Source organism: Tamandua tetradactyla, chromosome 15 (genome assembly GCF_023851605.1).
Source record: "Tamandua tetradactyla isolate mTamTet1 chromosome 15, mTamTet1.pri, whole genome shotgun sequence".
NCBI lineage: Eukaryota > Metazoa > Chordata > Mammalia > Pilosa > Myrmecophagidae > Tamandua > Tamandua tetradactyla.
Genome location: NC_135341.1, coordinates 90,042,635 through 90,069,275, shown reverse-complemented (window position 1 = coordinate 90,069,275; position 26,641 = coordinate 90,042,635). Strand labels below are relative to the sequence as shown.

The following is a 26,641-nucleotide window of genomic DNA, read 5'->3' as shown; positions in this document are numbered from 1 at the left end:
TTTAAAGAATTTTTTATTGTAGTAACGTATGTACAATTTGAAATTTCGTCTTAATGTTTTCAGGTGTACAATTTGTGTGCCCACTCTCTTGCCACCATCCACCATCCGTTACCCAGATTTCTTCATCATTTTGAACAGAAACTCAGGTCCCTGCAAACAATAGCATTGCCAGCTGCTTGCAGTCTGTACTGTCCACTCTGTCTCTAGGAATCTGCATATTCTAGGTTTTTCACAAAACTGAGATCATACAGTATCTATATTTTTGTATCTGGCTTATTTCGCTCTGTGATATCTTCAGTATTCACCATGCTTTGCATGTATCAGCAGTTCATTCTTCTTACAGCTGAATAATACTCCACTGTGCATATAGACCACATTTTGCTTATCCATTTATCAGTTGAGGGACACATGGGTTGTTTCCACCTTTTGGCTATTTTGATTGTTGCCCCCATGAGCATCGGCGTGCAGATATGTGTTGAGTCTTGCTTTCAGTTCTTTTGGTTATATACCATGGATTGCTGTGCTACATGGTAGTTCCATGTCCGACCTTCAGGTGATTCCCTTTTATGTTATATTACTTATTCGTTTAGGGCATTTGATGCTCTGGATCCTTCCTGCCTTGAAATTTTCCCTTATTCCTACTCCTGCCTCTCTGTTCCTTCTTAATCTTTGTGACATTTTCTTCTTTGTTTGTCCCTAAATACTTCATGCTCCTTTCAAACTTTTATCTCCTTCTGGCCAGACCCCAGTGGGGCTACTCCCTCATCCTGCAGGTTTCATCACAGAGTCCAAGACCCATGGCTGAGGAGTGGAGAGCAAATGACTCAGGGCATGAGGGAAGGCCAGGCATGGCCTAGGTGGAAGTAGCTCTGTCCTAGAACCTTCTGGGCTTCTCTGTGTACAGGCAGCCTGGCAACCTAAAGAACCTGTGTTCTGAGATCCTGCAGGCCTGGCATTGGGGCCATCATTTATCCACTGGGTAGGCTTGGGCAGGGGACCTGGTCTTGCTTAGCCACATGTTCATATCAGTTGAATTAAGGAGATAATCACTGCACCTGACAGCTGATTCCAGAACCCCCTTGTCTAACTCTTTTATCTCCCAGAAGCACAGCTCCAAATCTGACTGTGCCATCTTCCCTCATCACACTCAACTCTCCTGAAACCCCCAACTCAGTCTGGTTTGATGATTGGGAGCTCACAATCGGAGTCAACTAGCTGAGGGAACTTGGCCAGGTCACGTCCCTTCATCTGTAAAAATAGGTTGCTTTGAGGTTTACCCATATAAGGGGTGTGCCTTGGCTAGTACATGGTAGTCACTCAATACACCGTAGCCATGCCCAGTGAATAGCTCTCCTCAGTTGGCCATGCTAGAATCTTGAAATGCTGAGTTTCTTTTTCTCCCTCTTCCCCATATCCAGTCATTCTGCCCCTGAGCTGTGCTTAAATCCTGTCCCACGTCTGCTCCTCCCTTGCCATGGCGTCTTCGTATCTGACCTAGATAATGGGAAGCCTCTTCGTTATTCTTTTTCCAGTGTGCTCGACCGCCAGCTTATCCCCTCCACAGCTAACTGGGTAGCCCAAACCCAAGGCTAATCTTGCCTCTTCTTCCTTAAACCTCTTTTTTGGGTCCCCCTTGCCCAAGTGTCAACATTTCGTGGTTCAGCTCCTGCTGCGAAATTTCAACAGCCTCATTTCCAGCTACCTGCTCCCCCACCCCCAACTCTTTAGATTCCAGAAATTGCACACCACACACACTTTACAACTCTTTGCCTTTGCACGTGCAGTTGTCTCTCTTTGGAATGTTCTTTTTCCTCTTGTTTGCCTGGCAATGGAACTGTTTAAGTACTCCAGCCGGCTACCCAGGTAGAGCTGGTCCCTTCCCTTTCCCTTTACTTCTTTGGTGTTTTATTCTTGCTACAGAGGTGGTCCTAGCCACACTTGAGGCGGGCATCAGAGGCCTGGACCATGACCTAGGACTGAAGAGCTGTGGCAGTGAAGTGAGGTGGCTCGTTATACCCCTAATAAGTGACTGGCAAGTGGGTGTGGGGCAGGGGCAGCTTTAAAACCTCAACAGTAATTCTCAGAGTTTATTTTTCTGTATTCCTAGCCCTGCTCCTAGCCAGGCACCAGCTTGGAGAATCCTAATCAGCGTGCGTATACTGTTGTTTCCTCCATTTTTAAAGCTTGGCATTGAATCGTGAATGATGGGATAACTTTGTAGTAACTTCAGCATTTCCCCATCACATCGGTGTACCCGAGGGTGCTGTTCAGGCTGGTTAGCAGCTGATGGAGAACGGGAGCTGACAGAGAGCATGAGCACTGGCTGTGAAGAGCGAGTCCTGTGCCCACACTCTCTCCTGCTGGGTGTAAATCATGTCTAACTTCTCTGCACTATCTCAGCTCCTTGAGCTGTTGCTGTTCTTTTCTTGATGAAGTTTACTGCAGCGGAAATATTCTCTTTCTGTATGAGTCTCTTATGATAACATCCCACACATACTAGGGGTACAAATGGTTTAAGGCCCTTGATTTTTCCAGAAGGATTGGAAAATATACAAATCCTTATATTAAATAATTAGCTCTAGAATTCATATTCTGAGCAGCATTTGAATTAGTAGCTTCTCCATAACCTTACTGGCATTGAAAATGTTCTTCCAACTCACTTTTTGCCTTACATCTGTATGTCAGTGCTGAGAAATGATACATAATGTGCATTTCTGTGTTTTTTTTTAACATAAAATATATTATACTACATACATAAAGCTGTAGCTGGTACTTTTCTCTTAATAATGACGGGAATGGAAATCACTTAGAAGATGCACGGCTTTAAACCCGCAGTCCATACCAGCTGCTGGTCATTGTGGTATTAGCATTATTACATGGTTCTTGTACGCTTTGCATGTTTTCTTGGGGAAAGACACAGGACGGCAGGCATGTGGGTCCTTTGCAGCAAATCCCTCAGAATTCCTGTACCAATTCTTGCCACCGTTAGTGTGTGAGAGAGCCCTTTTCCCACCTACTTGACAATATGTATTTTATAGGTAAATTTTAATTTTACCTACTCTGGATAAAAAATATGTATCTCATTCATTCATTTGGCAAGCATATCTGAGTACTTGCTGAGTGCCAAGCTGTCTTCTGAGAGCGAGGACTCCACGTAGTAAGACGGTTCTCATCTGGGCTAGAGGGATGCAACCTCAGTTACAAATGAATAAGATACCATCAGATTGGGATTTTATTTTGGATTTTCTCAATCGCTAAGTAATTGATCATCTTCTTAAGTATTTCTTAGTCACTTCTATTTCCTTTTCTGAGAATTGCCTTTCATATTTCTTCTGTATTTTTTATTAAGTTGTTATATAATTTTTTTTTATTTTATCAATTTGTGACCTGGATTTATTATTATAAATACCAATGTTTTATTAGCTATATGTGGGAAATATTTCTCCAGCCTCCTGTCTTTGAACTTTGTAGTATCTCTTTCTTCATGTAAAAGTCATAATTAGACTGTAAATTTTACACATTTTCTTTATGAACTTTACATGTTGTATCTCTCAGAGGAGACCTTCCCTACTTCAAGATCTTAAACATATTATCCTATATCTTTGGGTTTTTATCTTTAGTTATGTTTTTGTGTGAATGGTATAAAATACAGATACATTTTTTTTCCTAAATGGATATCCAGTTTCTCTTACCCCTGCTAATTTGAAATGCCACCTATATCATAAAATTTGCACATATACACAAATAAATTGCCATATATTAAATTTAAAATATTTACTTATTCAAAATTCTATTCCTGGAGTCCATTCTGTTCTACTGATCTATGTCTCTATATTTCTGCCAATACTATACTCTTGCAGTGACTATACTTCAAGATACGTATTAATCAATACGTATGGACACAGTAGATATCCCCTCTTTGATCTTCTTTTTCAAAATCTTCTTGGCTTTTCTTGCATACTTACATATCCTCATCCTTGTGAAATTAAAAATTAGGTACCAAGAGTTGTGAAAAATCATGTTGGAACTTGGATTTACTTAAGTTAACTTGGAGAACAAATTTTCAACTCAAAGTACTGTCTCTTGCCATTCATATAGATGGTAGAGCTCTTTGTGTTTTTAACCTTCTTTAGTCACATGTTTCCTTTTAGACATTTTGAATTAAAGGTGCCAGCACTGTCAGATCTGGGGTGTCTCATTACAGCCTATGGGTAGGAGCAGAGAGGTTGTAGTTGCCAGGAGAGAGAGTGGGGGCATCAGCCTGGGAATGGATGGTTCCTGTGGAAGACTGCAGGAGGAGGCACCCCGTGTGCAGGCCATGTGCAAAGGAGGGCCAGTGAGAGGGACACGTAGGGCACAGAGAAGCCCTGGAGTCTGTCCGTGGATCACGGAGTGTTTCCTGCGGAGTGTAGTCAGTTGTGCGAGCTGCAATTTCATACAGAGCAATTTTGCCCAGAAAAGTCTTAAAGTGGAGTTATGAGAAAGAGATGGGGCAGCCCTTGACCAAGGATTAAGAAGAAGATGAAGAGTTAGATTCCATGATGGAAGGTGATATTTTACAAGAGAACAAAGAAGGGAGCATTTGCAGGGAAAGTGTTTTAGTGAAATGGGTTGGCTTAACAATGGGACTTTATTAGCTTACAGTTTTGAGACCTAGAAAAATGTCCAAATCAAGGCATCATCAAAGTGCTGCTTTCTTCCTAAACACTGCCGTTGATCTGGGACTACCCTGCCACGTGGCAGAGCACATGGCGGCATGCATTGTCTCTCTCTTCTCTTCCAGATTTCATGCTTTTGGCCTCTTGATCATGTGGCTTTTTCTCTCTATGTTCATCCTGTTTATAAAGAACTCCAGTAAGAGGGGCATTTCACCTTAGCTGAAGGACCTCATCAGCAGGTTCTCCTTACTGTGGGTCCACACTCACAGGAATGGATTAGCTTCAAGTACATGCTTTTCTGGGGTACATACAGCATCAGACCACCACAGGAGAGTTGTCTTTTCCCAAGGTTGAGGGGCCTTAGGCAGTCTTTAGAGTTGGGGAAGGGGGAGTGGCGAGTGGTCTGCAGACTCCTTGAGGTGCCTGGTGAATGGAAAGGAGGTGTGGCTGCAGCTCAGAGGGAACCTCGCCTTCACATTGTCGTCTCTGCCCTCAGGTGCAGGCTGTCGTCGTGGGGCTCCTGGCTGCGCTTGCTGCCCTCCTGCTGGGAGCTGTATCACGGGAGGAGCTGGACTTGGCGGAGATGGGGCTGTTGTGTGCCAGCAGTGTCAGCACAGCCTTCCTCGCTGCTTTCGCCCTCGGTGAGCTACTTTCACCCTCTCACTGCCCTGCTCACCTCCACCTACCCGGCACGTGTCCCTTCCCCTCGGGCTCTGCTCTCAGCGTTCTGTAAAGGATGGGGCCACTCAGGGAGAACTTCCTATATCCTCTCCGGGGGTGAAGACCTACCAGCTGGCCCAGTGAGGATACAGTGAACCTGTTCCTTGGCAAGGTTTGGGTACCAGGGAGAGCTGCAGACTCTGCTCATTTAAGGCCCTGTGCCTTGGCTCTGTAGATGCAGTAAGCAGGTCACCCTTTATTCTTGATGAGTTCTGGGTAGCTTGAACCCAGGGATTGGTTCACGCATTCACCCATGCATCCACTCACTCTTTGGGGCTGACTGAGCGTGCGTTCCAGGTGCCATGACAGTGTGTGGGGGTCTGTATACGGTGGCGAGCAAGCCTTGGCTTTTAGCTTAGATTTCATCCCTTCAGAGAGACTTTTCCTGGCCACCTATTTGAAATTACTGTCTCCTCCCTTCCATTCTTGTCTTCTGTGTCCACTCTTTACCAAATCACTGTTTGCCTTTGAGTGTGCTCATGAAAGTTGGAAATCATCTTCTTCGTCCATTTTTTGTCTTGCTAACCTGCTAAAATGTCATTTCCTTAAGAGCAGGGATCTGTGGTCTCTTATTCTGTCCTTTCCTGCTTCAATTGCAATACCTGGCACACAGTAGATGTGTAATAATAAATACCTGTAGAAGGCAGGAAGACAGAAATGTTAACAATCCTTGTCCTTGGGGAGCCCATATGCCCTGTATGGGGAAACCACAGACCACGTGCAGTTCAAGTCACGTGGCATTCATTCATTCATTCATTCGGGTCCCATGTTCATTCATTATTTAATATTTATTATTACCATGTGCCAGACACCATTACAGGTGAACAATGATGAACAAAATGCACAAGTCTCCTCTTCACTGATGTTTGTATTCTAGTGAGAAGGCAGATGTTGAATATCTGAGTATATAGGTTGTTTCAGTTAAGCAGCAAATGTCACCTTTTTCATGAAGCCTTCTCTGATCAACACTCTAGATTATCCTCCATTCCCTGTTGTTCTAGTCTGCTAGCTGCCAGAATGCAATATACCAGATATGGAATGGCTTTTAAAAAGGGGAATTTAATCAGATGCTAGTTTACATTTCCAAGGCCAAGAAAATGTCCCAATTAAAACAAGTCTATAGAAATGTCCAATCTAAGGCATCCAGGGAAAGATACCTCAGTTCAAGAAGGCCGATGATGTTCACAGTTTCTGTCTCAGGTGAGAAGGCACATGGTGAACACGGCATCCTCTGCTAGCTTTCTCCCCTGGCTTCCTGTTTCGTGAAGCTCCCCGGGAGACATTTTCCTTCTTCATCTCCAAAAGTCGCTGGCTGATGGACTCTGCTTCTTGTGGCTATTTCATTCTGCTCTGCTCTCTCTGAATTGCTCTCATTCTCCAAAATGTTTCCTCTTTTATAGGACTTCAGAAACTAATCAAGACACATTACAGGTGGAGACATGTTGTCACCTAATCCAGCTTAACAGCCACTATTGATTAAATCATGTCTCCAGGGAGATGATCTAATTACAGTTTCAAGCACAGCCTTGAATAGGGATTATTCTGCCTTTATGAAATGGGAACTTGATAAAACAAGGCTTTTCTAGAGTACATACATCCTTTCAAACTGGCACACCTGTCATGCTTCGTCTTGGTCTCCTGTTTTATTTACTTCAAAATGCATTTGGTTTCTTATTTGTTTCCCCATGCCCAGTATGTTGCTGCAGGAGGAAAGAGCCTTATTTGTTATTTTTAGCACTTACAACATGGCCGGGCATTTAACAAGTTCCCAAATGTTCACCTAAGGAATGACTTTCTTCTGCATCACTTCTGGAGCTCGTCTGCATTGTGTCTGAGTCTTTTGCAGACCATGTGCCTTGCTTTTGCTCAGTGTAAAAAAGAATGACTGATAACTTTGTAAACTGGACTTTTTTTCTTCTGTTTCCCTATCTGATTGTCCACTAAATATCCATTGATGTCAACTCTCTTTGAGTTAAATCTGGCAGTTGATTGGTGGCTTTTGTCTCACCCAGGAAGCTATCAGCACATGCATGTGCTAGCACATAGGGTCAAGATGGAGAGTAAAGGCCTGAGAAATGAAGCTTGTGCAAAAGCCCCATATGAAATTTACAAACCGAGCTTCCCTGTCCTGGAGGTTTGCTGAGATCAAGCCCTCCTCGACTTCTGTTTGCACACACAGGTGGTGGAGAACCATCATCCCAGGGAATCAGAGTACAGGGCAGGGTCGATATGCCCCACTGTCTTAGTCTGCCAGAGCTGCTGTTACACATGTCACACTGTGGCTGGCATGAGCAGCGAGAGTGAATCGGCTCATGGTTTTAGAGGCCGGAGGCCCTCCATGCACAGTGTCGGCAGGGTCTTGCCACCTTTTGTGGTCTAGGGGTCCAATGCCACTGTCCGTGGGACTCTTTGACATGCCTCTGCCTGCATCACACGGCAGTGTCTCTTCTCCTCCTGGGCTTCCTTCTGATTGTGGCCTCTCTGTCTTCCAGCTTCCTCTCATTTCTGGTGTCTGCTGAACGATGGCACCTGAGCGTCCTGTCTGTGTGGAGCCTCTAACCTGCCGCATGGAGCAGGACTCAGCCTGGTTCTGTTTCCCTTCAACTGCAATTGTCAGAAGGTCCTGCTGACAGATGGGTCACACCACAGGAAGGCAGACGAGGCTAAGCACAATGTCTTTTGTTGGGGTCCATGAGGCAAGGCACACATGCACCGTCCACACAGAAGGAACCCTAGTGGTTTGGGTGCATTTACATGGAACCAGAAAGTTTTGTCACCATCACTTAAATGACACACAGTGAGTCACTAGCAACATTTCCAAACTTCTGTATGTCTTTGGAATGCTACCATGTCCAGGCTCAGGATATTCGGCATGGCATTGCTACTGAAAATAACAAAGTCTAATAATGATTCTTATAGGGTCTTATACAGGATACCCTTCTTATCACCTCTTTTTATGGAGGGGTAAACTGAGTTCCAGTGGTAGGGTGAAGCTCATCAGCTTGGACATAAGATTGTGTGGAAGTTTAGAGGGCCATGTAGGGGGGAGTCTGGTCCATGCTTCGCTCCTGGCTTCTGAGAGGACTTGGCAGCAATCCTTGGTGTTTCTTGGTTTGTGGTATAGCTTAGTTTCTTCCTTCATCATCATGTGGCAATATTCATTGTGTCCACCTATTTCTTCTGTGCTTCCTATAGGGACACCAGTGATACTGGGTGAGGGACCCACCGTCCTTCAGGGTCGTTCATCTTAACTTGCTGAATTGCATTGGTAATCACACTATTTCCAAATAAGGTCACGTTCTGAAGTAGTAGGGGTGAGGTCTTAAGCATATCTTTTCAGGTTGCACAATTAAATCCATAAACATTGGGTAAAGTGTTAGCATACCAGTAGCCAATATACAAAGAATCCTCTAGAATAACCAAATAAAATTCTCTTGCATTGAGTTCTCAGGTGTGGGATACCGTGCTAGAAGGCTTGGCGGCAGCTGCTGGCCTTCCCGATGCAGTCAGACAGAAGGTAGACCTTGGGAGGTGTGGTGGCCTCTGAGATGCCCAATGCCTATCTGAGACCACGGGCTGCTACCAGCAATGGCTGCTGCTGCGAGGGTGGGGCCTGTTCCCACACACAGGGTACTTTGCAGGTGTCTGGGGCCAGGGACTCCCTTGCCGCCTTCCTGAGCTCTGCAGCCTAAGACACCTCCTCCTCACCTCCCTTCCTCTCTCTGTCACTCCCCTGGGGCCTGACCTGCGTCCCTGTCTCATGGGCCCCCAGCTTCCCAACACCCTTTCCATTTTTCCTCCCAGGCGATGCCCCTCATGAATCTCTTACTTGGCTAATTGCATCTTGGCATCTGTTTCTCAGAATACCTGATGAACCTACTTGGTACCTTGGGTCTCCCATTACCCAGAGGGTTTTGGAGCGCCTTCAAGCAGCGTGGGGCTGTAAGAGCCGTGTCTTTGTAGCTGGTTACAGGCGATTTGGGGCCTAAGGGCCGCCTGGCTTGGTGGTCTTCCTGCTTTGCTGGAATGTCATCAGAGCCTTTGAGCTGCCTCTTGGCATGAGAGCCATGTCACAGGGTAGTGCCTCACTCCCCCAACATTCTCAGCCCCCACATGGTGGGAGTAGCTCTGAAAGAGACAAGACAGCCTGGCTTACGTCCGAGCTTGGAGGGGCAGGCAGGTTAACAGCAGCCTTGCGACCACCTTCTAACCACTGCACCCTGTCAGTGTGGGTTGGTTCCTTGGAATTTGAGTCTCCTTTCTCTTTCTCCTCCCCCACCCCCTCTGCAGGAATGTTGATGGTCTGCATAGTGATTGGTGCCCGAAAGCTTGGGGTCAACCCAGACAACATCGCGACGCCCATTGCGGCCAGCCTGGGAGACCTCATCACACTGTCCATCCTGGCTTTGGTTAGCAGCTTCTTCTATAAACACAAAGGTAGGCAGGGCTCCCAGGAGGAGCGCCAGCATGGCTGGGCAAGGCAGCATTAAAATTGGTCCTGCCCCAACAGCAAGGAGCCTAAAGCATCTGAACCCCAAATCCTCCTTTTATAGAGGAGAACCTGAGGCCACATGGCAGGTGGATGTGTTCTACATCAAGTGCCTCCAGCTCTCCAAGCTGTGTTCAAGGAACAATAGGCAACTCAGTTCTCCGCAAATATAGATTATTACTGCCAGCCTGTGAACAGAGGAAACTAGGGAGGTCTGCGGAGGGCCTGAAGATAGGTGGGTGGCCTGGCCACCTGTTGTCCTCACAGGGGGTTCTCCTTGGGGAGGCAGTTCACCCGGAATGCATAGAAACTACCCAACAAGAAACCTAAGAGTGTGGGCAGCAGCAGCTGCAGGAGGGCATGTCCTGAAGGTACGTCCTAAGGCCTGAGGCAAGGGATGAGAGGAGCCTGGACCTTAGGAGGTGGTCTGGTGGTCAGTGGCAGAGGAAGATATGTGTGGCCTTTCTCAGCTTCTTTAGGTTGTAGTTAGAAAGCACCCCCAGCAGTCACTTTATTTTCTCCAGGTTCTGGAGACCAAAAGCCTGAATCAGGGTGTGGCTCTGCTCCCTCTGTGCCTGCAGGGAAGACTCGTCTGGGCCTCTCCAGCTTCTGGTTGCTCATATCTGTGGCAGTCCTTGGTTTGTAGACACATCTGCCTCTGTCCTTGTGTGGCACTTCCTCCCATGCCTGTCTGTCTGTCTCTGTCAGTTCTCTTCTTGTAGGGACACCAGTCTTATTGGACCAGGGCACTCTAATCCAGTTTGGCCTCATTTTAACTAATCACATCTTCAAAGATCCTGTTCCCAAATGTGGTCACATCCCCAAGACCGGGAGTGAGGACTTAGACGTATCTTTTGGGAACATAGTTCAACTTATATCAGGCCTTAACTCCACCATGGGCCAGATCTTTCTTTCTGTCATGTGCTGGGCAGTGCTCGACAGGTGGGCAGTGCTGGGCAGGCGGCACAGCTCTAGTGCAGAGGATTTTCCTCTTGCTGGATTTCCGCAGCTGACCACCCCTCCTGAGTGCCACACTTTTGCACACACCTTGTCAATTCAGAGCCTCAGATACCTGTGGGCAGGCACCAAGAACATCACGAACAGGGATGAATACAGTAGGGAGTGATGGGGCTTGTGGTGATGTTCAGTGGAACAAAATGCCCTAGCTAAAGCAAATGGCCAGCGAGACTCCAATTTATTGTTGCCATGTGGAAATATGGATCCAGTGACTTTTGAAACCCATGAGTTTTTAAGTGTTGTCCAGTCAAGCAAATGACACAACTCTGGTTTATTGCTCACAGTATGAGGACCCTTTCCGTCCCAGCGCTGGGGTGTCTCATTGCCACCCTTGGTGTCGCTTCCTTTTTTCGTTCCCTTGGCTGCTCAAGCAAGGGCCATGCCATGGGTAGGTTTAAACAGAGGGGTTTTAATAGCTCCTGGTTTTGAGACTAAGTGGAAGTTCAAATCAGGGGTCATCAAGGCACCTTTCTTTCTGAAGGCTGGCGTTCTGGGTCTGGCAGCTGATGAAGCTGGCAACACCTCTCCTAGCCTTTCTATTGCCTTCTGGGTTCCGTTGAATTCCAGCTTCTTGCTTCCCGTTGCTTTCTCTCTGGCTATCTAGGTTTCATTTTATTTAAAAAGACAACAGTAATAGTATGAAGACCCATCCTAGGCCATCCTCTAACTGAAGTCACCTCATCAAAGGTCCTGCTTAGAATGGGTTCACACCCACATGAGTGGGTTACGTTTATGGGCATGTTTTTCTGGGGTATGTACAGCTCCAAGTCACCATACCTGCCTTAATGATACTTAGCAGTTTGGAAATATCTGGAAGATTCTCAGAGTTCAGGTAAGTGGCAATAAAGATCTAGGAAGTAGAATGAGATGAATTAATTTTATTTTTAAACCAAACTGAACTTAAAACAAGAACATTCATGTGGGTGTCAATTATTTGAGCTATCTTTGCAAAATAAATAAGAGTTACTTGCTTTTGTGGGCCCTTCCACTTTGCCTCCTCCTGAAACATGTGTGTTTTTTAACACATGACTTATTAGACATTAACTCATTGTCCTATTGTCCAGAGCTCTGATTAGGCTATGACCCTCTCTCTGCACTGAGGTGAGTCAGTGGACCGGCCCCTATTGGATAACTCTGGTCTGAGTGAGTGGATGAGCAGCTGACTCTACCATCCCTCTGGTGGTCAGGCTTGCCGAGTAGGTGGGGAAACAAGCTGCACATAGAGGAAATATCCCATTATAGTGCTTGGGACAGTGTGAGCTGCAGCTATGTCTTTAGGGCCTTGTGAGTAGTCCTATGAAAGCTGGGCTTGAATCAAAAGTGTCCTGTAAGTCAGGGCTCCTATGGGCTGCTGCTTCTCCGAGAAGACAGGCCTCCTCCTGTCTTCTGCGATGGTGTACAGTGCTCAGCCATTTCTACCATGAAATCCTTTGTTTCTAGCTTGATTTGGGCACCTGTAGCCTGACTTTCCTTCCAGTTGTCCATGACGATGGACTTCCCTTGTGGCCGAGAAGCTGACTATAATGTTTGGTGCAGGGAAGGGCACAAGAACATGAGGGAGATGTTCGCGGTAATCCTGGCCCTGAGAAATGGGATGTGAGACACACGCCTGTGCCTGGACTCTGAGTGTTGGGGCCAAGCCAGCAAGTGACTACTTGGCAGGGAAGGTGTAAACTGCCCTCGACCCTGTGCTCTGAAGGGTGGGGCTGGGGTGGGATGGCCCCTCTAGAGGAGGCCAGTATCAGGAAGATGCTCTCTTGTTTTGTGTCTGGGAGGTGAACTCACGTGTACACTACGAGACAGTGAGGTGGGAAGAAACGTGGCACCCACGTGTAGGCCTGAGTGTGCCGGGAGCCATCTCGGCTCACAGTGAGGCTGACCTAACCTCAGGTTCGTCTTACTGGTTACACAGGTCACTACGAGGCCAGCCGTGGCCAGTGCAAACCAGAGGCCCAGGAGCCTGGAGCTCAGATGGGACTGGGCCTTCCCAGGGAGCAGGGCTGGAGGTCATGGTCTCGACTCTGGCTGTACACCAATCGTGGCTGCAGCCCTGACCTCGCTGCCTTACTGGCTGTGTGTCCTGGGAAGGCCACCTCTTGAAGCTTCTGTTTCTGCACATTGCCTCTCAGTGGGGTCGTTGGGAAGATGAAGCGAGATCACATGTGTTAAGTGCTTAGTGCAGTGCTGACACAGAATCTGCATCCCATGCATGGTATCGTTAACAAGAATAACAGCAGGGAGGCTGGGTGGGAGAGAGAAGAGGCAAAATCGCCAAGCTTCAGAGATCCGAAGTGAATGTGGCAGGAATTCACGACAGGAGCTTCTCCAGTTGTACAAGGGGATGGTGACAGTCCTCTGACGGTCGGGGAAGATAGCTCACCCTACCCTCAGCCCTCTTGGTCCCCACAACCCAGACCTGGCCAGGGCATGCCCCTCTCCAAATCCTCTGGCCAGGTCACATGAGCTGTGTGTTCCTCTCTTCCCAGACACATGGTATCTGGCGCCACTGGTGTGCGCTGGCTTCACTGCTCTGATCCCACTGGGGGTCGCCATGTTAGCAAAAGAGCCCACCGTCCTGAGGGTCCTGAAGTTCGGGTGGTTCCCCATCCTCCTGGCCATGCTCCTCAGCAGGTGAGCAGGAGAGCAAGGCCACGGCCCCTTCTCTCTCGCCCTCCCCCAGCCCAGCTGCGGTCATCAGGGGGGAAACGCAGGGTCACCCGTGCGACTCCTCACTAGCTCCCAATACTAGCAGAGTGGTCCCACTGTGCTTTTCTCTCAAGGCATTTCTCTTTCAACGAGAACCTTGCCTCTCTCCATTCTAAAAGAGACCATTCTGTTTACTGTGACCAGTGTAACAGCTTTCCAGGAAGAGTCCAAATGGGGAAAGTCAGAGGAGTCCACTGTCCTGCAGCTCACGGCCACGAAGTGTGACTGTAGCAGCTCGTGGACACGTGGATTTTGTGTAGGGAAGGAAAGTGGGGGCCGAGCTGGCAGACAGTGTGATGGGGCAATATGCACAGGAAAGGTTTAAAAGGCTGCTCGAATTGCAGCCTTGCTCAGCCCTAACACCGTCTGCTCTCTCTGCAGTTTCGGAGGGGTCATCTTGAGCAGAACCATCTCTGGACAGCAGTATCAAGGCATGGCCATATTCACTCCTGTTATCTGTGGTGGGTACCTGAGTGACCGCTGTGCGCCCAGGGTCCCTGAGCTGGGCCGGTTCCCAGGCCAGTGCCAACCTGCGCAGCAAGGACTCTGGGCTCTGGCTCAGACCCTCAGAGGCGGACTTTGAAGCCGAGCCACAGGCCAGCCATGTGGGCATGACTGGGGCGGGATTTTCCCAGATGGAAGGAGTCCTGGGTGCTCGTCAGCGCCACCTGACCCGAGCTTCCTGGAAAGAGCCGAGTCCTAAGACTTCAAGACACATGGTGTGGAGAGTTTAACCCAGAATTTGCTGGCGGCCTACTGGCCGAGTATGACCTCAGAACTGGTTGTTTAGCTCTCACGTTTCTTCTTATTTTGAAATACTTTCCTACTTCCAGGACAGTTACAAAAATAATAGAAACACTATACATAGACTCAAACACACCCCTACCCCCAGATCCACCCACTTTAACATTTTGGCATGTTTGCTGTACTATTCTATCCATAAATGCATCTATTTTTTATCAATCCAGTTTCTGGTCTCGGGTGCAGGCTCTGCACATGATGCTCCTTGAACACTTTTGTTGCCATGTACATTTTCTAAAAGTAAGAATATTAAATCATGTGGCAACCCTCAGTGCAGTTACCAAATTCCAGAAATTTAACACAGATGTAATGTTACAGTGATATTCCTTTTTTTTTTTTTTTGTTCCGGTAATGTCCCTTTGAGCCTTTCTCCCTCCCTTGTCAGAGTCCATCTGGGATCATGTGTTGCATTTAATTGTCACTGTCTCTTTACCTTTTTCTTTCCAGGGCGTCGCAGACAGATTGGACCAAACATATGCTCCGAGTATATGCATGAGAGTCACTCTGCTTTGTCCGCAGCCAGGACAGGGCCCAGGAGGGGCTTAGGCCAGCTCCTGCTGAGCTGGGGAGGGTGGGCAGCTGGGTCCATGGGGTCTCTGACGCTGTCCCTTTTGTGATGCAGCCCTCACCCTTTACTGCAGTCCTCTGACTGTTTTCTGGTGCTTTGAGAAAGATGCTTCTGGCCCATTCTTGCTCCTCGCTGGTGCGTCTGTGGGGTGCAGAGCCCTGAAGCTTCTCTTTTGGCCATCTTGATAGGGTACATTTATTTTCGTTTTAAATTTAAATTTATTAATGTCATTTAAAAATCAGACCTTTAACCATAAAAACCTTGATTTTTGCATTCTTTCTAGAAATTAGAGGCATGACAATATTGGGTTTACAGCCCAGGTTTGCAGCAGTCAGCTAGAGCATGGCATCGGTTGTGCCCAGCCCTCCTTGAGACAGGACTTGTGTTTTCTGGTTTGTCTCACTCCCCCCACTTCCTGCTACCTTACACCTGACCCCCTGCACGTTGTCTTTTAGGTCTAGACCTTGGAGGCATTTGCTTCAATGGCCTCTGTTTTATGATCAAAGCTTGAATTTGTGCCTGGTTTATTGTCAGGCTCTGAAGATGGACTGGGCCATGGTGGAGAGGTTCAGACCTGCGTCAGTGGGATGAAGATGTAGGCTTCTGACGTGCTTGGGTGTCACTGTGTCCCCAGCACCCCGGCTTTTGGGGGCCTGGCCTGGATTCTCCACATCAGTGAGTCACCTGACAGGCTGGTCCCCAGGGCCACCTGCAGTGTCCACAGCCACGGCCAGCCGAGCTTCGTCCTTTGGCAGCTCAGCTGCTTCAGGCCGAGCAGGCAATAGGAATGAGCTAAGCAGGCAGGGCGCAGGGCAGGGGGAAACGGCGGGGTCCTGCTGCCCAAAGTGCAGACATGCCGCTACTTTGTGGGCATGGAAAGCCAGAGCTGCCAGAGCTGGATTGTTCACAGAAGCCAGAAAACTGGGTTTTATCTCAGAATGCCTAATTTGTGGATGCTGCCAATTAGCTTTAGGTTCTTTTCATTTTTCTTTTTAAATCAAGTGCATGCCTAACAAGGCAGGTGTGTGACGGTTCTTATGGACAGGTCACTCTGCGTCCTCCCGCAGCTGGCTCTCGAACCCTGGAGGTTCTGCTGCGAGTCTTGCCCATTAGGGAGTGTTCTCCCTGAGGCTGAGGAAACACAGCGGGGCAGCCCCCATCCCCTTTCGGCCACCCTGCAGAGGAGAATCAGCCTGAACCCTTTTCTACCCCCCGTGGAAGCCTAGAGCCTCCTTCATTCACTATCAGGGAGGCGCATGCACACGTGGTTTTCTTAGACTCGTGCTTTTGCTTGTAGGTTCTGTCAGTTGTAGGCTTTATTGCTCCATCCATGACCTCACTTTCCCAAGAGTCCCCCAAAAAAACCCCTCCATGTGCGGCCCCAGGTGTCTCTGGGTGTGGGAGATTGAGTCAGAAATGTCTTTCTCTAAAGCTCTTTAGGGTCCTGTCACTGGTTGGTTATTTCCTCCCTCCTCCCCTTTCTTCCCTGCTCCTCCCTACACATTCCTTCCCTAGCCCACTTTTCGGTGAAAAATCCTTTTCATTTTCTCCAGTATTCCAGCTTCAGCATTGTTATGTCTGGTTCCTGTTGACACCTTGACCTTAAGGTCCGACTGTCACCACAGTGGCTCGTGAAGCTGTTTTCCCATCCACTCTGCTCTCCTCCTCACCCTTGGTCCCCACATTTCCTCCTTCCCTTCCACTCTCTCAGCTGTTGAGGTGATGTGGCCTGGACACCACTCAGGTGAGGTCTGGGCCACCTTTGCTTGGTGCCAAGGGCACTCTGTATCTGGTGGGAGGGGAGGAAAAGGTCAAGTCTCAGTCAGTCCTGGCAGACTTCCTGGAGGAAGTGAGCTTCAAGTAACAGCTGCCACCCCCTCGTAGGTGTTGGTGGCAATCTGGTGGCCATTCAGACCAGCCGGATCTCAACCCACCTGCACATCTGCGGCACACCTGGGGTCCTGCCCCTCCGGATGAAGAGATTCTGGCCTAACCCATGCTCCCTTTTCTGCGCCTCAGGTGGGTCTCACATCTTCCAGGGCCACATGGCCACTTCTCTGAATGAGTAAAAGCCGAAGTCACCGGATTCTGCTGTGTGTGGCCAGTGAATTCCTCGTCAGGGACCCCCCCCCCCCCCCAGGCACCAGCTTCTCGCAGAGAACTCAGGTCCCCAGCCCTCCTTTGTCTTCATTCATGCACTCAGGAAATATTTATTGAATCTCTACCAAGTACAGATACACAGTGGTAGAAAGAAAAAACTGACTTTTTGTCCTCATGGGCTCCATGATCTAGAACAGCAGATAAAAAAACCAAAGAAACAACTAATTGCAAACTGTGATACAGTCTAAAAGGCGAAGGCATAGGGTGCAATTAAAAAGAGTTACAGGAAACCCTTAGGCTGGGGTGGATGCTACTCCTTGAGGGTGAGTGGGAGCCCATAGGGGAGCCTGGGCAAAGGCCCTATGGCAGGAAGGAGCTGCCAGGTCTGAAGGGCTGAACGGCCAGTGAGACTGAGCTGAAGGAGCAGGGAGAGAAGGAGGGAAGCGGGACCAGAGAGGTCGGAAGGTGCTAAGCGTGTGAGGCCTTGAAGCTTGAGGAAAGCAGGCTGGATGCTATTCTGACATCCGTGGAAAGCTCCTGGAGACGTTTTATCTTTTTGTTGAAGGATATGCTTGGTGGTGGCAGGGGTGTGAGTCACATCTCATAGAATGGGGGCACCTGAGGAGAACTTGGGGGTCACCAGTCCCCCACTCCGGACAGGGGTAGGAGGCCAAGGATGGGGCAGGGGCTGCCCAGCTCCCGCTGAATGGCCTCCTGGAGGGGAGCCCCAGGGCCTGATGCTCTTGGGGTAATAGTGGCCCTGGGTATGTGCGATTGGGCCACTTTGAGTTGGTGAGGTTTCCTCAGCGGTAGAGATCTGCCCTGCAATGTGTCCAGGTATCAGGGGAGATGTGGTGTCGTGTCTGCTATAGAAGGAGACACGGTCAATGCCACATCCCTTCCCTGAAGGTCTTACAAAATTGACCTCGTCGGCTGGCCTCGCCTCCCAGGATGCCAGAGGAGCCAGAAAGTTCAGCTTTCTTCAGCCCCAGCTTCCTCCAAAGCAGGGCAAGGCCTGTACCAGGGACTGGACCTTGCTTTTTCCAGGAAGGGCCGTGATTTAAACAAAAACATCTTCAGGGAGAGAGATAAGGTGGGACCCTAAGCAAAGGAAAGGCTCTGTGAGAGAAGCTTGCCGTATTTAGATTTCAAGTAAAATCGGGCAGTAGAGTAGAGTAATGGTGAAGGATCAGAAGTGGGAGTCAGATCAGGAAATCTCTTGTTGCCTGATAAAGTCATTTAGGTTGCGTTACTTGGGAAATGGGCATGCCATTGAATCCTCTTGAGCTGAGGTCTGTCGGAAGGAGGTGTGCTCACTTGAAAGCCTGCTGCAGTGTTGAGCGATGTTTCTCACAGCTCTAGCATGCCTAGGAATCTTTGGGGGGCTTGTTAAATATAGATTCCTGGGCCCCATTCTCAGAGATTCTGATTCAGCAGGTCTGGGGTGGGGCCTGAGAATTTACATTTCTTCCAAGCTCCCAGGTGGTGGCAAAGCTACAGGTCTATGGACCATACTTAGTAGCGCTGGTGTAGAGGCCAATGAAGGACAGAAGGGAAAAGAGAGGACAAAGCCTACATGACCAGCTGGTTCAGCAAAGGCCATGCCTATGAGGGTAGAGAGGAAGGGACTTGGAAAGATGGAGTGTTCCATAGAAGGAACTCAGGAAAGAGTTGGGCTGGGGTCAAAGCAGAGAGCCAGCAGAGAAGGAGGAAGCAGAGGGGATGAGTTGAAACCAGAGGGATGTGTACATGGGGCCCAGGGAGTCAGGACTAGTCTCAGACTGGAGGTGTGATGTGTCTCCAAAGCATTGTTTAGGGCAATGCCTGATGAGTGGACGAGCTAAAGATGCTTCTGAAGGAACTAGCAGGGGCCTACTTGATGCCAAACCCTCCTCTGAGTTCCCGGGCATGATAGAAAATGAGTGAAAGGTGCTTTTCTGGATCTCATAGTTCATGGAAACTGATCATTGCCCTACCTAATTCTTTTATTTTTTTATTAGAGCTGTTGTATGCTTAAAGAAAAATCATGCATAAAATACAGAGATCCCATTTACCACCCTATTATTAGCACCTGGTATTAATGTGGTACCTTTGCTACAATGGAAAGAATAATTATACTATTAACTAGTCCATGGATTATTAGACTCATTGTATGTGCTGTACAGTCCTATATTTTTGCTTTGTTTTAATTTTTATTGTAGTAATATGTACAACCTAAAATTTCCCTTTAATCACCCTAATTATTAATTGATAGAATTAAGCAAGGAAGATTGGGTACAGACTGAGGGCAGGGATCAATAAACTGTGGATTATTTCAGTTTTAGAAGCATTAATCCATCTGTTCAATCTCTAATTGAACAAATATTTTTATGACTGTGGACAAAATATTGTTTTAATATTTTTATTGAGATATCTTCACACATATATAGTCTAACCCATATTATACAATCAGTGGTCACAATATTATCACTTGGTTGTGTATTCATCACCATGATCATTTTTCTAACATTTGCATCTCTCCAGAAAAAGAAATTTAAAAAGAAAAAACTCATATATCCCATAACCCCTTACCCCTACCTCCCATTGGCCACCAATAGTTCAATCTATCCAATTTTTTACCCCTTATCCCCCCCTATTATTTATTTATTTTTGTCCATATATTTAAAGGAACCACAGACACAAGGTTTTCATAATCACACAGTCACACTGTAAAAGCTATAAAGTTATACAATCATCTTCAAGAATCAAGGCTACTGGAACACAACTCCACAGTTTCAGGTACTTCCCTCTAACCACTCCAATACACCATAAACTAAAAAGGAATATCTATATAATGCATAAGAATAACGTCCAGGATAACCTCTCCACTCTGTTTGAAATCTCTCAGTCACTGACACTTTATTTTGTCTCATTTCTCTGTCCCCCATGGTGGTCAAGAAGGGCTTTCTTGATCCCTTGATGCCAGATCCCAGCTCAGCCCCAAGAGTCATATTCCACATAGTGCGGAGGGCAGTGAGTTCACCTGCCGAATTGACTTAAGGAGAGCGTTAACAAAAGTATTAACCTCTCTGTGCTTCAATTGCAAAATTGGTATGATAATAGTATTTACCTCAAACTGTTAAAAATCAGAATCAAATGAGTGAAAATGTATAAAATTACTTAAAACTATGGCTGGCATAGTGTAAGTGGTATACAAGTATGAGTAGTTTATCACTGTGATCATGTAGCAATGGGCAAGTGAATAAAATACACAGTGTCTCAGCTCTGTTGGAGTGTGTGTTCTCTTGTCCAATTCATAATGGAATACCATAGAGTCTCTAAAAAAATATTATAGAAGAAACAAATTATCTCGGTTTGCTAAAGCTACTGGAATGCATTATACCAGAAATGGATTGGCTTTTGCAGTGGGGAATGTCATGTTCAGGTTCGTGTATCAACTTGGCCAAGTGGTGGTACCTGTTTGTCTGTTGGGCAAGTGCTGGTCTGTCTGTTGTGATGAGGACATTTCATAGAATTAAATCATGATCACATCAGCTGCAGCCACAGCTGATTCCATTTCTAATCAGCCAAGGGGAGTGTCTTCTGCAAGGAGTGATGCTAAATCTACTCACTGGAAGCCTTTAAGGAGGATTCAGAAGAGACAGGTTCTCTTCCTGCTTCGGCTAGTGAGCCTCTCCTGTGGAGTTCGTCTAGATCCTCCATCAGAGTCGTCAGCTTCACAGCCTGCCCTGCGAATTTTGGACTCTATGTTCCCATGGTTATGTGAGACACTTTTATGAATTTTATATTTATGGATATTTCTTGTTTATTTTGTTTCTCTAGAGAACCCTAACTAATACAACTTGGTACCAGGAGTGGTTCTTAAGAAACAGAATCTTAAAAATGTGTTTTTATGAGTGGTTTTCTACTCTGACTGTACTCAAAGGTACTAAGGACTCTGATTCCCATAATCAGAATGACACTGCCAATCTATGGGGTGAGTTGGCAAAAGAGATAGTCAAAATATCACCATTTGATTCTCCTAATGCTTCACTTGTAAGAAGTCAGGCTCTGGGGATAATGTTTTTGACACCTTTACAGAGTTTTGTGGAAATAGGAGGTATAGAGATGTTGGTTGATTGTTGTTAGGTATGCTGCATACATTAATGAGTGAAAGGGATTGGCTTAAGGCTTCAAATGAGAAGCTTAAGTGCTGTCTGACAGAGTAAATGTTTCTATGAATGCTCTGAAAGAAAATCTTATTTCCTGTAGCCATAGACTTGAAATCTCTGAAAACCAGATTCAGACTCTTATTGTTAGAGTAGCAATTTTACAGCGTAAACTGAAACCTCAATCTTGCATGGTGTCTGCTGTTAAAGTGAGGGCATTGATTGGAAAGGAGTGGGACCCTGAAAAATGGGATGGTGACATATGCTTGTGATAATGCTGTCGGTGACAAGGTTGAAACTCTAGGTCATACTGAGTCTTCTCTAGACAACCCTGTAATAGTCTGCCCTGAGGACATAGCCACTGCACCTCCAGCCTGCCTTGAGGAGTTGGCCACCCAAACTCCACCTGAAGGAATTAGTCCTAGAGTGATTAATCTTGTTTCACCAGATGAAACTGCAAATGAATGCCCTGAAGCAAATGGCTTGGAAGATACTTCTAATTCTTTTTATGACTCACCCCTGCCACCCCTCATTTCTTCCAGACCTATAACTAGACTAAAGTCCCAACAGGCCCCTAATGGTGAGGTACAAAGTATCACACATGAGGAGGTACGTTATACTCTAAAAGAACTGTGTGAGTTTTCCAATTTATATAGACAGAAATAGGGGAATATGTGTGGCAATGGATTTTAAGGGTGTGGGATAATGGTGGGAGGAATATAAGGCTGGATCAGGCTGAGTTTATTGATATGGGCCCACTAAGCAGAGATTCTGCATTCAATGTTATAGTTCAAGGGTTTAGAAAAGGCATTAATGGTTTGCTTGGATGGTTGGTTGAAACATGGATCAAAAGGTGGCCAAAATGACCTGATGTTGAAATGCCAGAACTGCCCTGGTATGATGTAGATGAGGGGATTCAGAGGCTTAGGGAGATTGGAATGTCAGAGTGGATTTATCATGCAAAGCCTGCTCTTACATCCCAGGAATGTCTGGAGGATGCACCTTTTACCAGAGCAGTGAGAAATAAATTTGTGAGACTAGTGCCATCATCCCTGAAGAGCTCTGAAGTTGCACTTCTCTGTAGGTCAGATATTACTGTAGGAACTGCTGTCACTGAGCTGAAATCTTTAAACATGATGGGGATGATGGGATCCCGAATTGGCAGAAGACAGGTGGCAGCACTTAATCACCAAAGACAGGGTGGACATGGCTATTTTAATAGACAGCAGACTCAAAGCAGGAATAAAAATAATGTGACTCACCAAGATTTGTGGCATTGGCTAGTAAATCATGGGGTACCTAGAAATGCAAAGGATGGGCAGTCTACTTAATTCTTATTTGAGCTGTATAAACAAAAGAGTTCTAGGTCAAGGGAACAGAAGTCTAACCTGAATTACAAAAACAGAGTCACGGCCACTTAATCATTAATTTCCAGACTTGAGACAGTTTACAGACCCAGAGCCCCTTGAATGAAGGTGAGGCCAGGTCCCTATGGGGGAGAACCCTGTTACACTGCCACAAATTTATACTGTTAATCTTCCTTCAAGCCTTCCCCAAGGAGACCAACAGTGTTTTTCCAGAATAACTGTGCATTGGGGAAAAGGAAATGATCAGATATTTTGGGGATTATTGGACACTGGTTCAGAAATGATAGTAATTCCAAGGGACCTGAAATGTTACTCTGGTCCACCAGTCAGAGTGAGGGCTTATGGAGGTCAGGTGATCGATGGAGTTTTAGCTCAGGTCTGTCTCACAGTGGCTCTCTAACTCGTGCAGTGAGTTAGAGAGCCCTGTTATGAGTGAGTTCCCTATTATGGTGGAAAAAACCAAGTGGAAGCCACTAGAACTGCCCCTACCTAGCAAAATAGTATATCAGAAGGAATACTGGATTCCTGGAGGGATTGCAGAGATTACTGCCACTCCTAAGGGCTTGAAGGATTCAGGGGTGGTGATTCCCACCACATCCCTATTCAACTTTCCTATTTGGCCTGTGCAGAAAACAGATGGGACTTGGAGGATGACAATGGATTATTGTAAGCTCAACCCTGCTGTTCCAGATATGGTATCCTTGCTTGAGCAAATCAGCATCCCTTGGTACCTGGTATGCAGTTACTGATCTGGCAAATGCTTTTTCCTCAATGGTTGTTAGTAAGGACCACCAAAAAAGTTTGCTTTCAGCTGGCAAGGTCAGCAATATACTTTCTCTGTCCTACCTTAGGAGTGTATAAACTCTCCAGCACTATGTCGTAGTCCAGTCCACAGGGACACTGATGGTTTCTCCCTCCCTAAGACATCCCACTGGTCCATTATATTGATGCTGTCATGTTGAATGGATGTAGTGAGTTAGAAGTAGCAACTACTCTAGACTTATTGGTAAGGTATCTGCATGTCAGAGGATGGGAGATAAATCCAACAAAAATACAGGGGCCTTCCACCTCACTGAGATTTCTAGGTGTCCAGTGGTGTAGGGCATGTAGATACAGAATTAACAAAACAATTAGAAATCATTCCAATCTACATGTACAATCAGTAATTCTTAATAACATCACATAGTTGCATATTCATCATTTCTTAGTACATTTGCATCGATTTAGAAAAAGAAATAAAAAGACAACAGAATAAGAATTAAAACAATAATGAAAGAAAAAAAACAAAAAAAACAAAAACAAAAAACCTATACCTCACATGCAGCTTCATTCAGTGTTTTAACATAATTGCATTACAATTGGGTAGTATTGTGCTGTCCATTTCTGAGTTTTTATATCCAGTCCCGTTGTACAGTCTGTATCCCTTCATCTCCAATTATCCCTTCTCTTTTTTTTTTTTTTTTTTAATTAACGGAAAAAAAGAAATTAACCCAACATTTAGAGATCATACCATTCTACACATGCAATCATTAATTCTTAACATCATCACATAGATGCATGATCATCATTTCTTAGTACATTTGCATTGGTTTAGAAGAACTAGCAACATAACCGAAAAAGATATAGAATGTTAATATAGAGAAAAAAATAAAAGTAATAATAGTAAAATCAAAACAAAACAACACAAAACAAAACAAAAACCTATAGCTCAGATGCAGCTTCATTCAGTGTTTTAACATGATTACTTTACAATTAGGTATTATTGTGCTGTCCATTTTTGAGTTTTTGTATCTAGTCCTGTTGCACAGTCTGTATCCCTTCAGCTTCAATTACCCATTGTCTTACCCTGTTTCTAACTCCTGCTGAACTCTGTTACCAATGACATATTTCAAGTTTATTCTCGAATGTCCGTTCACATCAGTGGGACCATACAGTATTTGTCCTTTAGTTTTTGGCTGGATTCACTCAGCATAATATTCTCTAGGTCCATCCATGTTATTACATGGTTCATAAGTTTATCTTGTCTTAAGGCTGCATAATATTCCATCGTATGTATATACCACAGTTTGTTTAGCCACTCGTCTGTTGATGGACATTTTGGCTGTTTCCATCTCTTTGCAATTGTAAATATGCTGCTATAAACATTGGTGTGCAAATGTCCGTTTGTGTCTTTGCCCTTAAGTCCTTTGAGTAGATACCTAGCAATGGTATTGCTGGGTCGTATGGCAGTTCTATATTCAGCTTTTTGAGGAACCGCCAAACTGCCTTCCACAGTGGTTGCACCCTTTGACATTCCCACCAACAGTGGATAAGTGTGCCTCTTTCTCCGCATCCTCTCCAGCACTTGTCATTTTCTGTTTTGTTGATAATGGCCATTCTGGTGGGTGTGAGATGATATCTCATTGTGGTTTTGATTTGCATTTCTCTAATGGCCAGGGACATTGAGCATCTCTTCATGTGCCTCTTGGCCATCCGTATTTCCTCTTCTGAGAGGTGTCTGTTCAAGTCTTTTTCCCATTTTGTAATTGGGTTGGCTGTCTTTTTGTTGTTGAGATGAACAATCTCTTTATAAATTCTGGATACTAGACCTTTATCTGATATATCATTTCCAAATATTGTCTCCCATTGTGAAGGCTGTCTTTCTACTTTCTTGATGAAGTTCTTTGATGCACAAAAGTGTTTAATTTTGAGGAGTTCCCATTTATTTATTTCCTTCTTCAGTGCTCTTGCTTTAGGTTTAAGGTCCATAAAACCGCCTCCAGTTGTAAGATCCATAAGATATCTCCCAACATTTTCCTCTAACTGTTTTATGGTCTTAGACCTAATGTTTAGATCTTTGATCCATTTTGAGTTAACTTTTGTATAGGGTGTGAGAGATGGGTCTTCTTTCATTCTTTTGCATATGGATATCCAGTTCTCTAGGCACCATTTATTGAAGAGACTGCTCTGTCCCAGGTGAGTTGGCTTGACTGCCTTATCAAAGATCAAATGTCCATAGATGAGAGGGTCTATATCTGAGCACTCTATTCGATTCCATTGGTCGATATATCTATCTTTATGCCAATACCATGCTGTTTTGACCACTGTGGCTTCATAATATGCCTTAAAGTCAGGCAGCACAAGACCTCCAGCTTCGTTTTTTTTCCTCAAGATGTTTTTAGCAATTCGGGGCACCCTGCCCTTCCAGATAAATTTGCTTATTGGTTTTTCTATTTCTGAAAAATAAGTTGTTGGGATTTTGATTGGTATTGCATTGAATCTGTAAATCAATTTAGGTAGGATTGACATCTTAACTATATTTAGTCTTCCAATCCATGAACACGGTATGCCCTTCCATCTATTTAGGTCTTCTGTGATTTCTTTTAGCAGTTTTTTGTAGTTTTCTTTATATAGGTTTTTTGTCTCTTTAGTTAAATTTATTCCTAGGTATTTTATTCTTTTAGTTGCAATTGTAAATGGGATTCGTTTCTTGATTTCCCCCTCAGCTTGTTCATTACTAGTGTATAGAAATGCTACAGATTTTTGAATGTTGATCTTGTAACCTGCTACTTTGCTGTACTCATTTATTAGCTCTAGTAGTTTTGTTGTGGATTTTTCCGGGTTTTCGACGTATAGTATCATATCGTCTGCAAACAGTGATAGTTTTACTTCTTCCTTTCCAATTTTGATGCCTTGTATTTCTTTTTCTTGTCTAATTGCTCTGGCTAGAACCTCCAACACAATGTTGAATAATAGTGGTGATAGTGGACATCCTTGTCTTGTTCCTGATCTTAGAGGGAAAGTTTTCAATTTTTCCCCATTGAGGATGATATTAGCTGTGGGTTTTTCATATATTTCCTCTATCATTTTAAGGAAGTTCCCTTGTATTCCTATCTTTTGAAGTGTTTTCAACAGGAAAGGATGTTGAATCTTGTCGAATGCCTTCTCTGCATCAATTGAGATGATCATGTGATTTTTCTGCTTTGATTTGTTGATATGGTGTATTACATTAATTGATTTTCTTATGTTGAACCATCCTTGCATACCTGGGATGAATCCTACTTGGTCATGATGTATAATTCTTTTAA

At 45.5% G+C, this 26,641-nt stretch overlaps 1 protein-coding gene across 2 annotated transcripts in view; it reads left to right on the top strand.

Annotated features, from left to right (window-relative positions):
* SLC41A3 (solute carrier family 41 member 3) overlaps positions 1 to 26,641 on the top strand; it is a 66,441-nt gene that overhangs the window by 27,506 nt on the left and 12,294 nt on the right. For both annotated transcript variants that reach the window (XM_077130327.1, XM_077130328.1), the window contains exons 4-8: positions 5,155 to 5,299; positions 9,669 to 9,815; positions 13,371 to 13,515; positions 13,972 to 14,051; positions 16,844 to 16,978. In XM_077130327.1, coding sequence (XP_076986442.1) covers positions 5,155 to 5,299; positions 9,669 to 9,815; positions 13,371 to 13,515; positions 13,972 to 14,051; positions 16,844 to 16,978 — 652 coding nt within the window. The remainder of the gene's footprint in view (positions 1 to 5,154; positions 5,300 to 9,668; positions 9,816 to 13,370; positions 13,516 to 13,971; positions 14,052 to 16,843; positions 16,979 to 26,641) is intronic.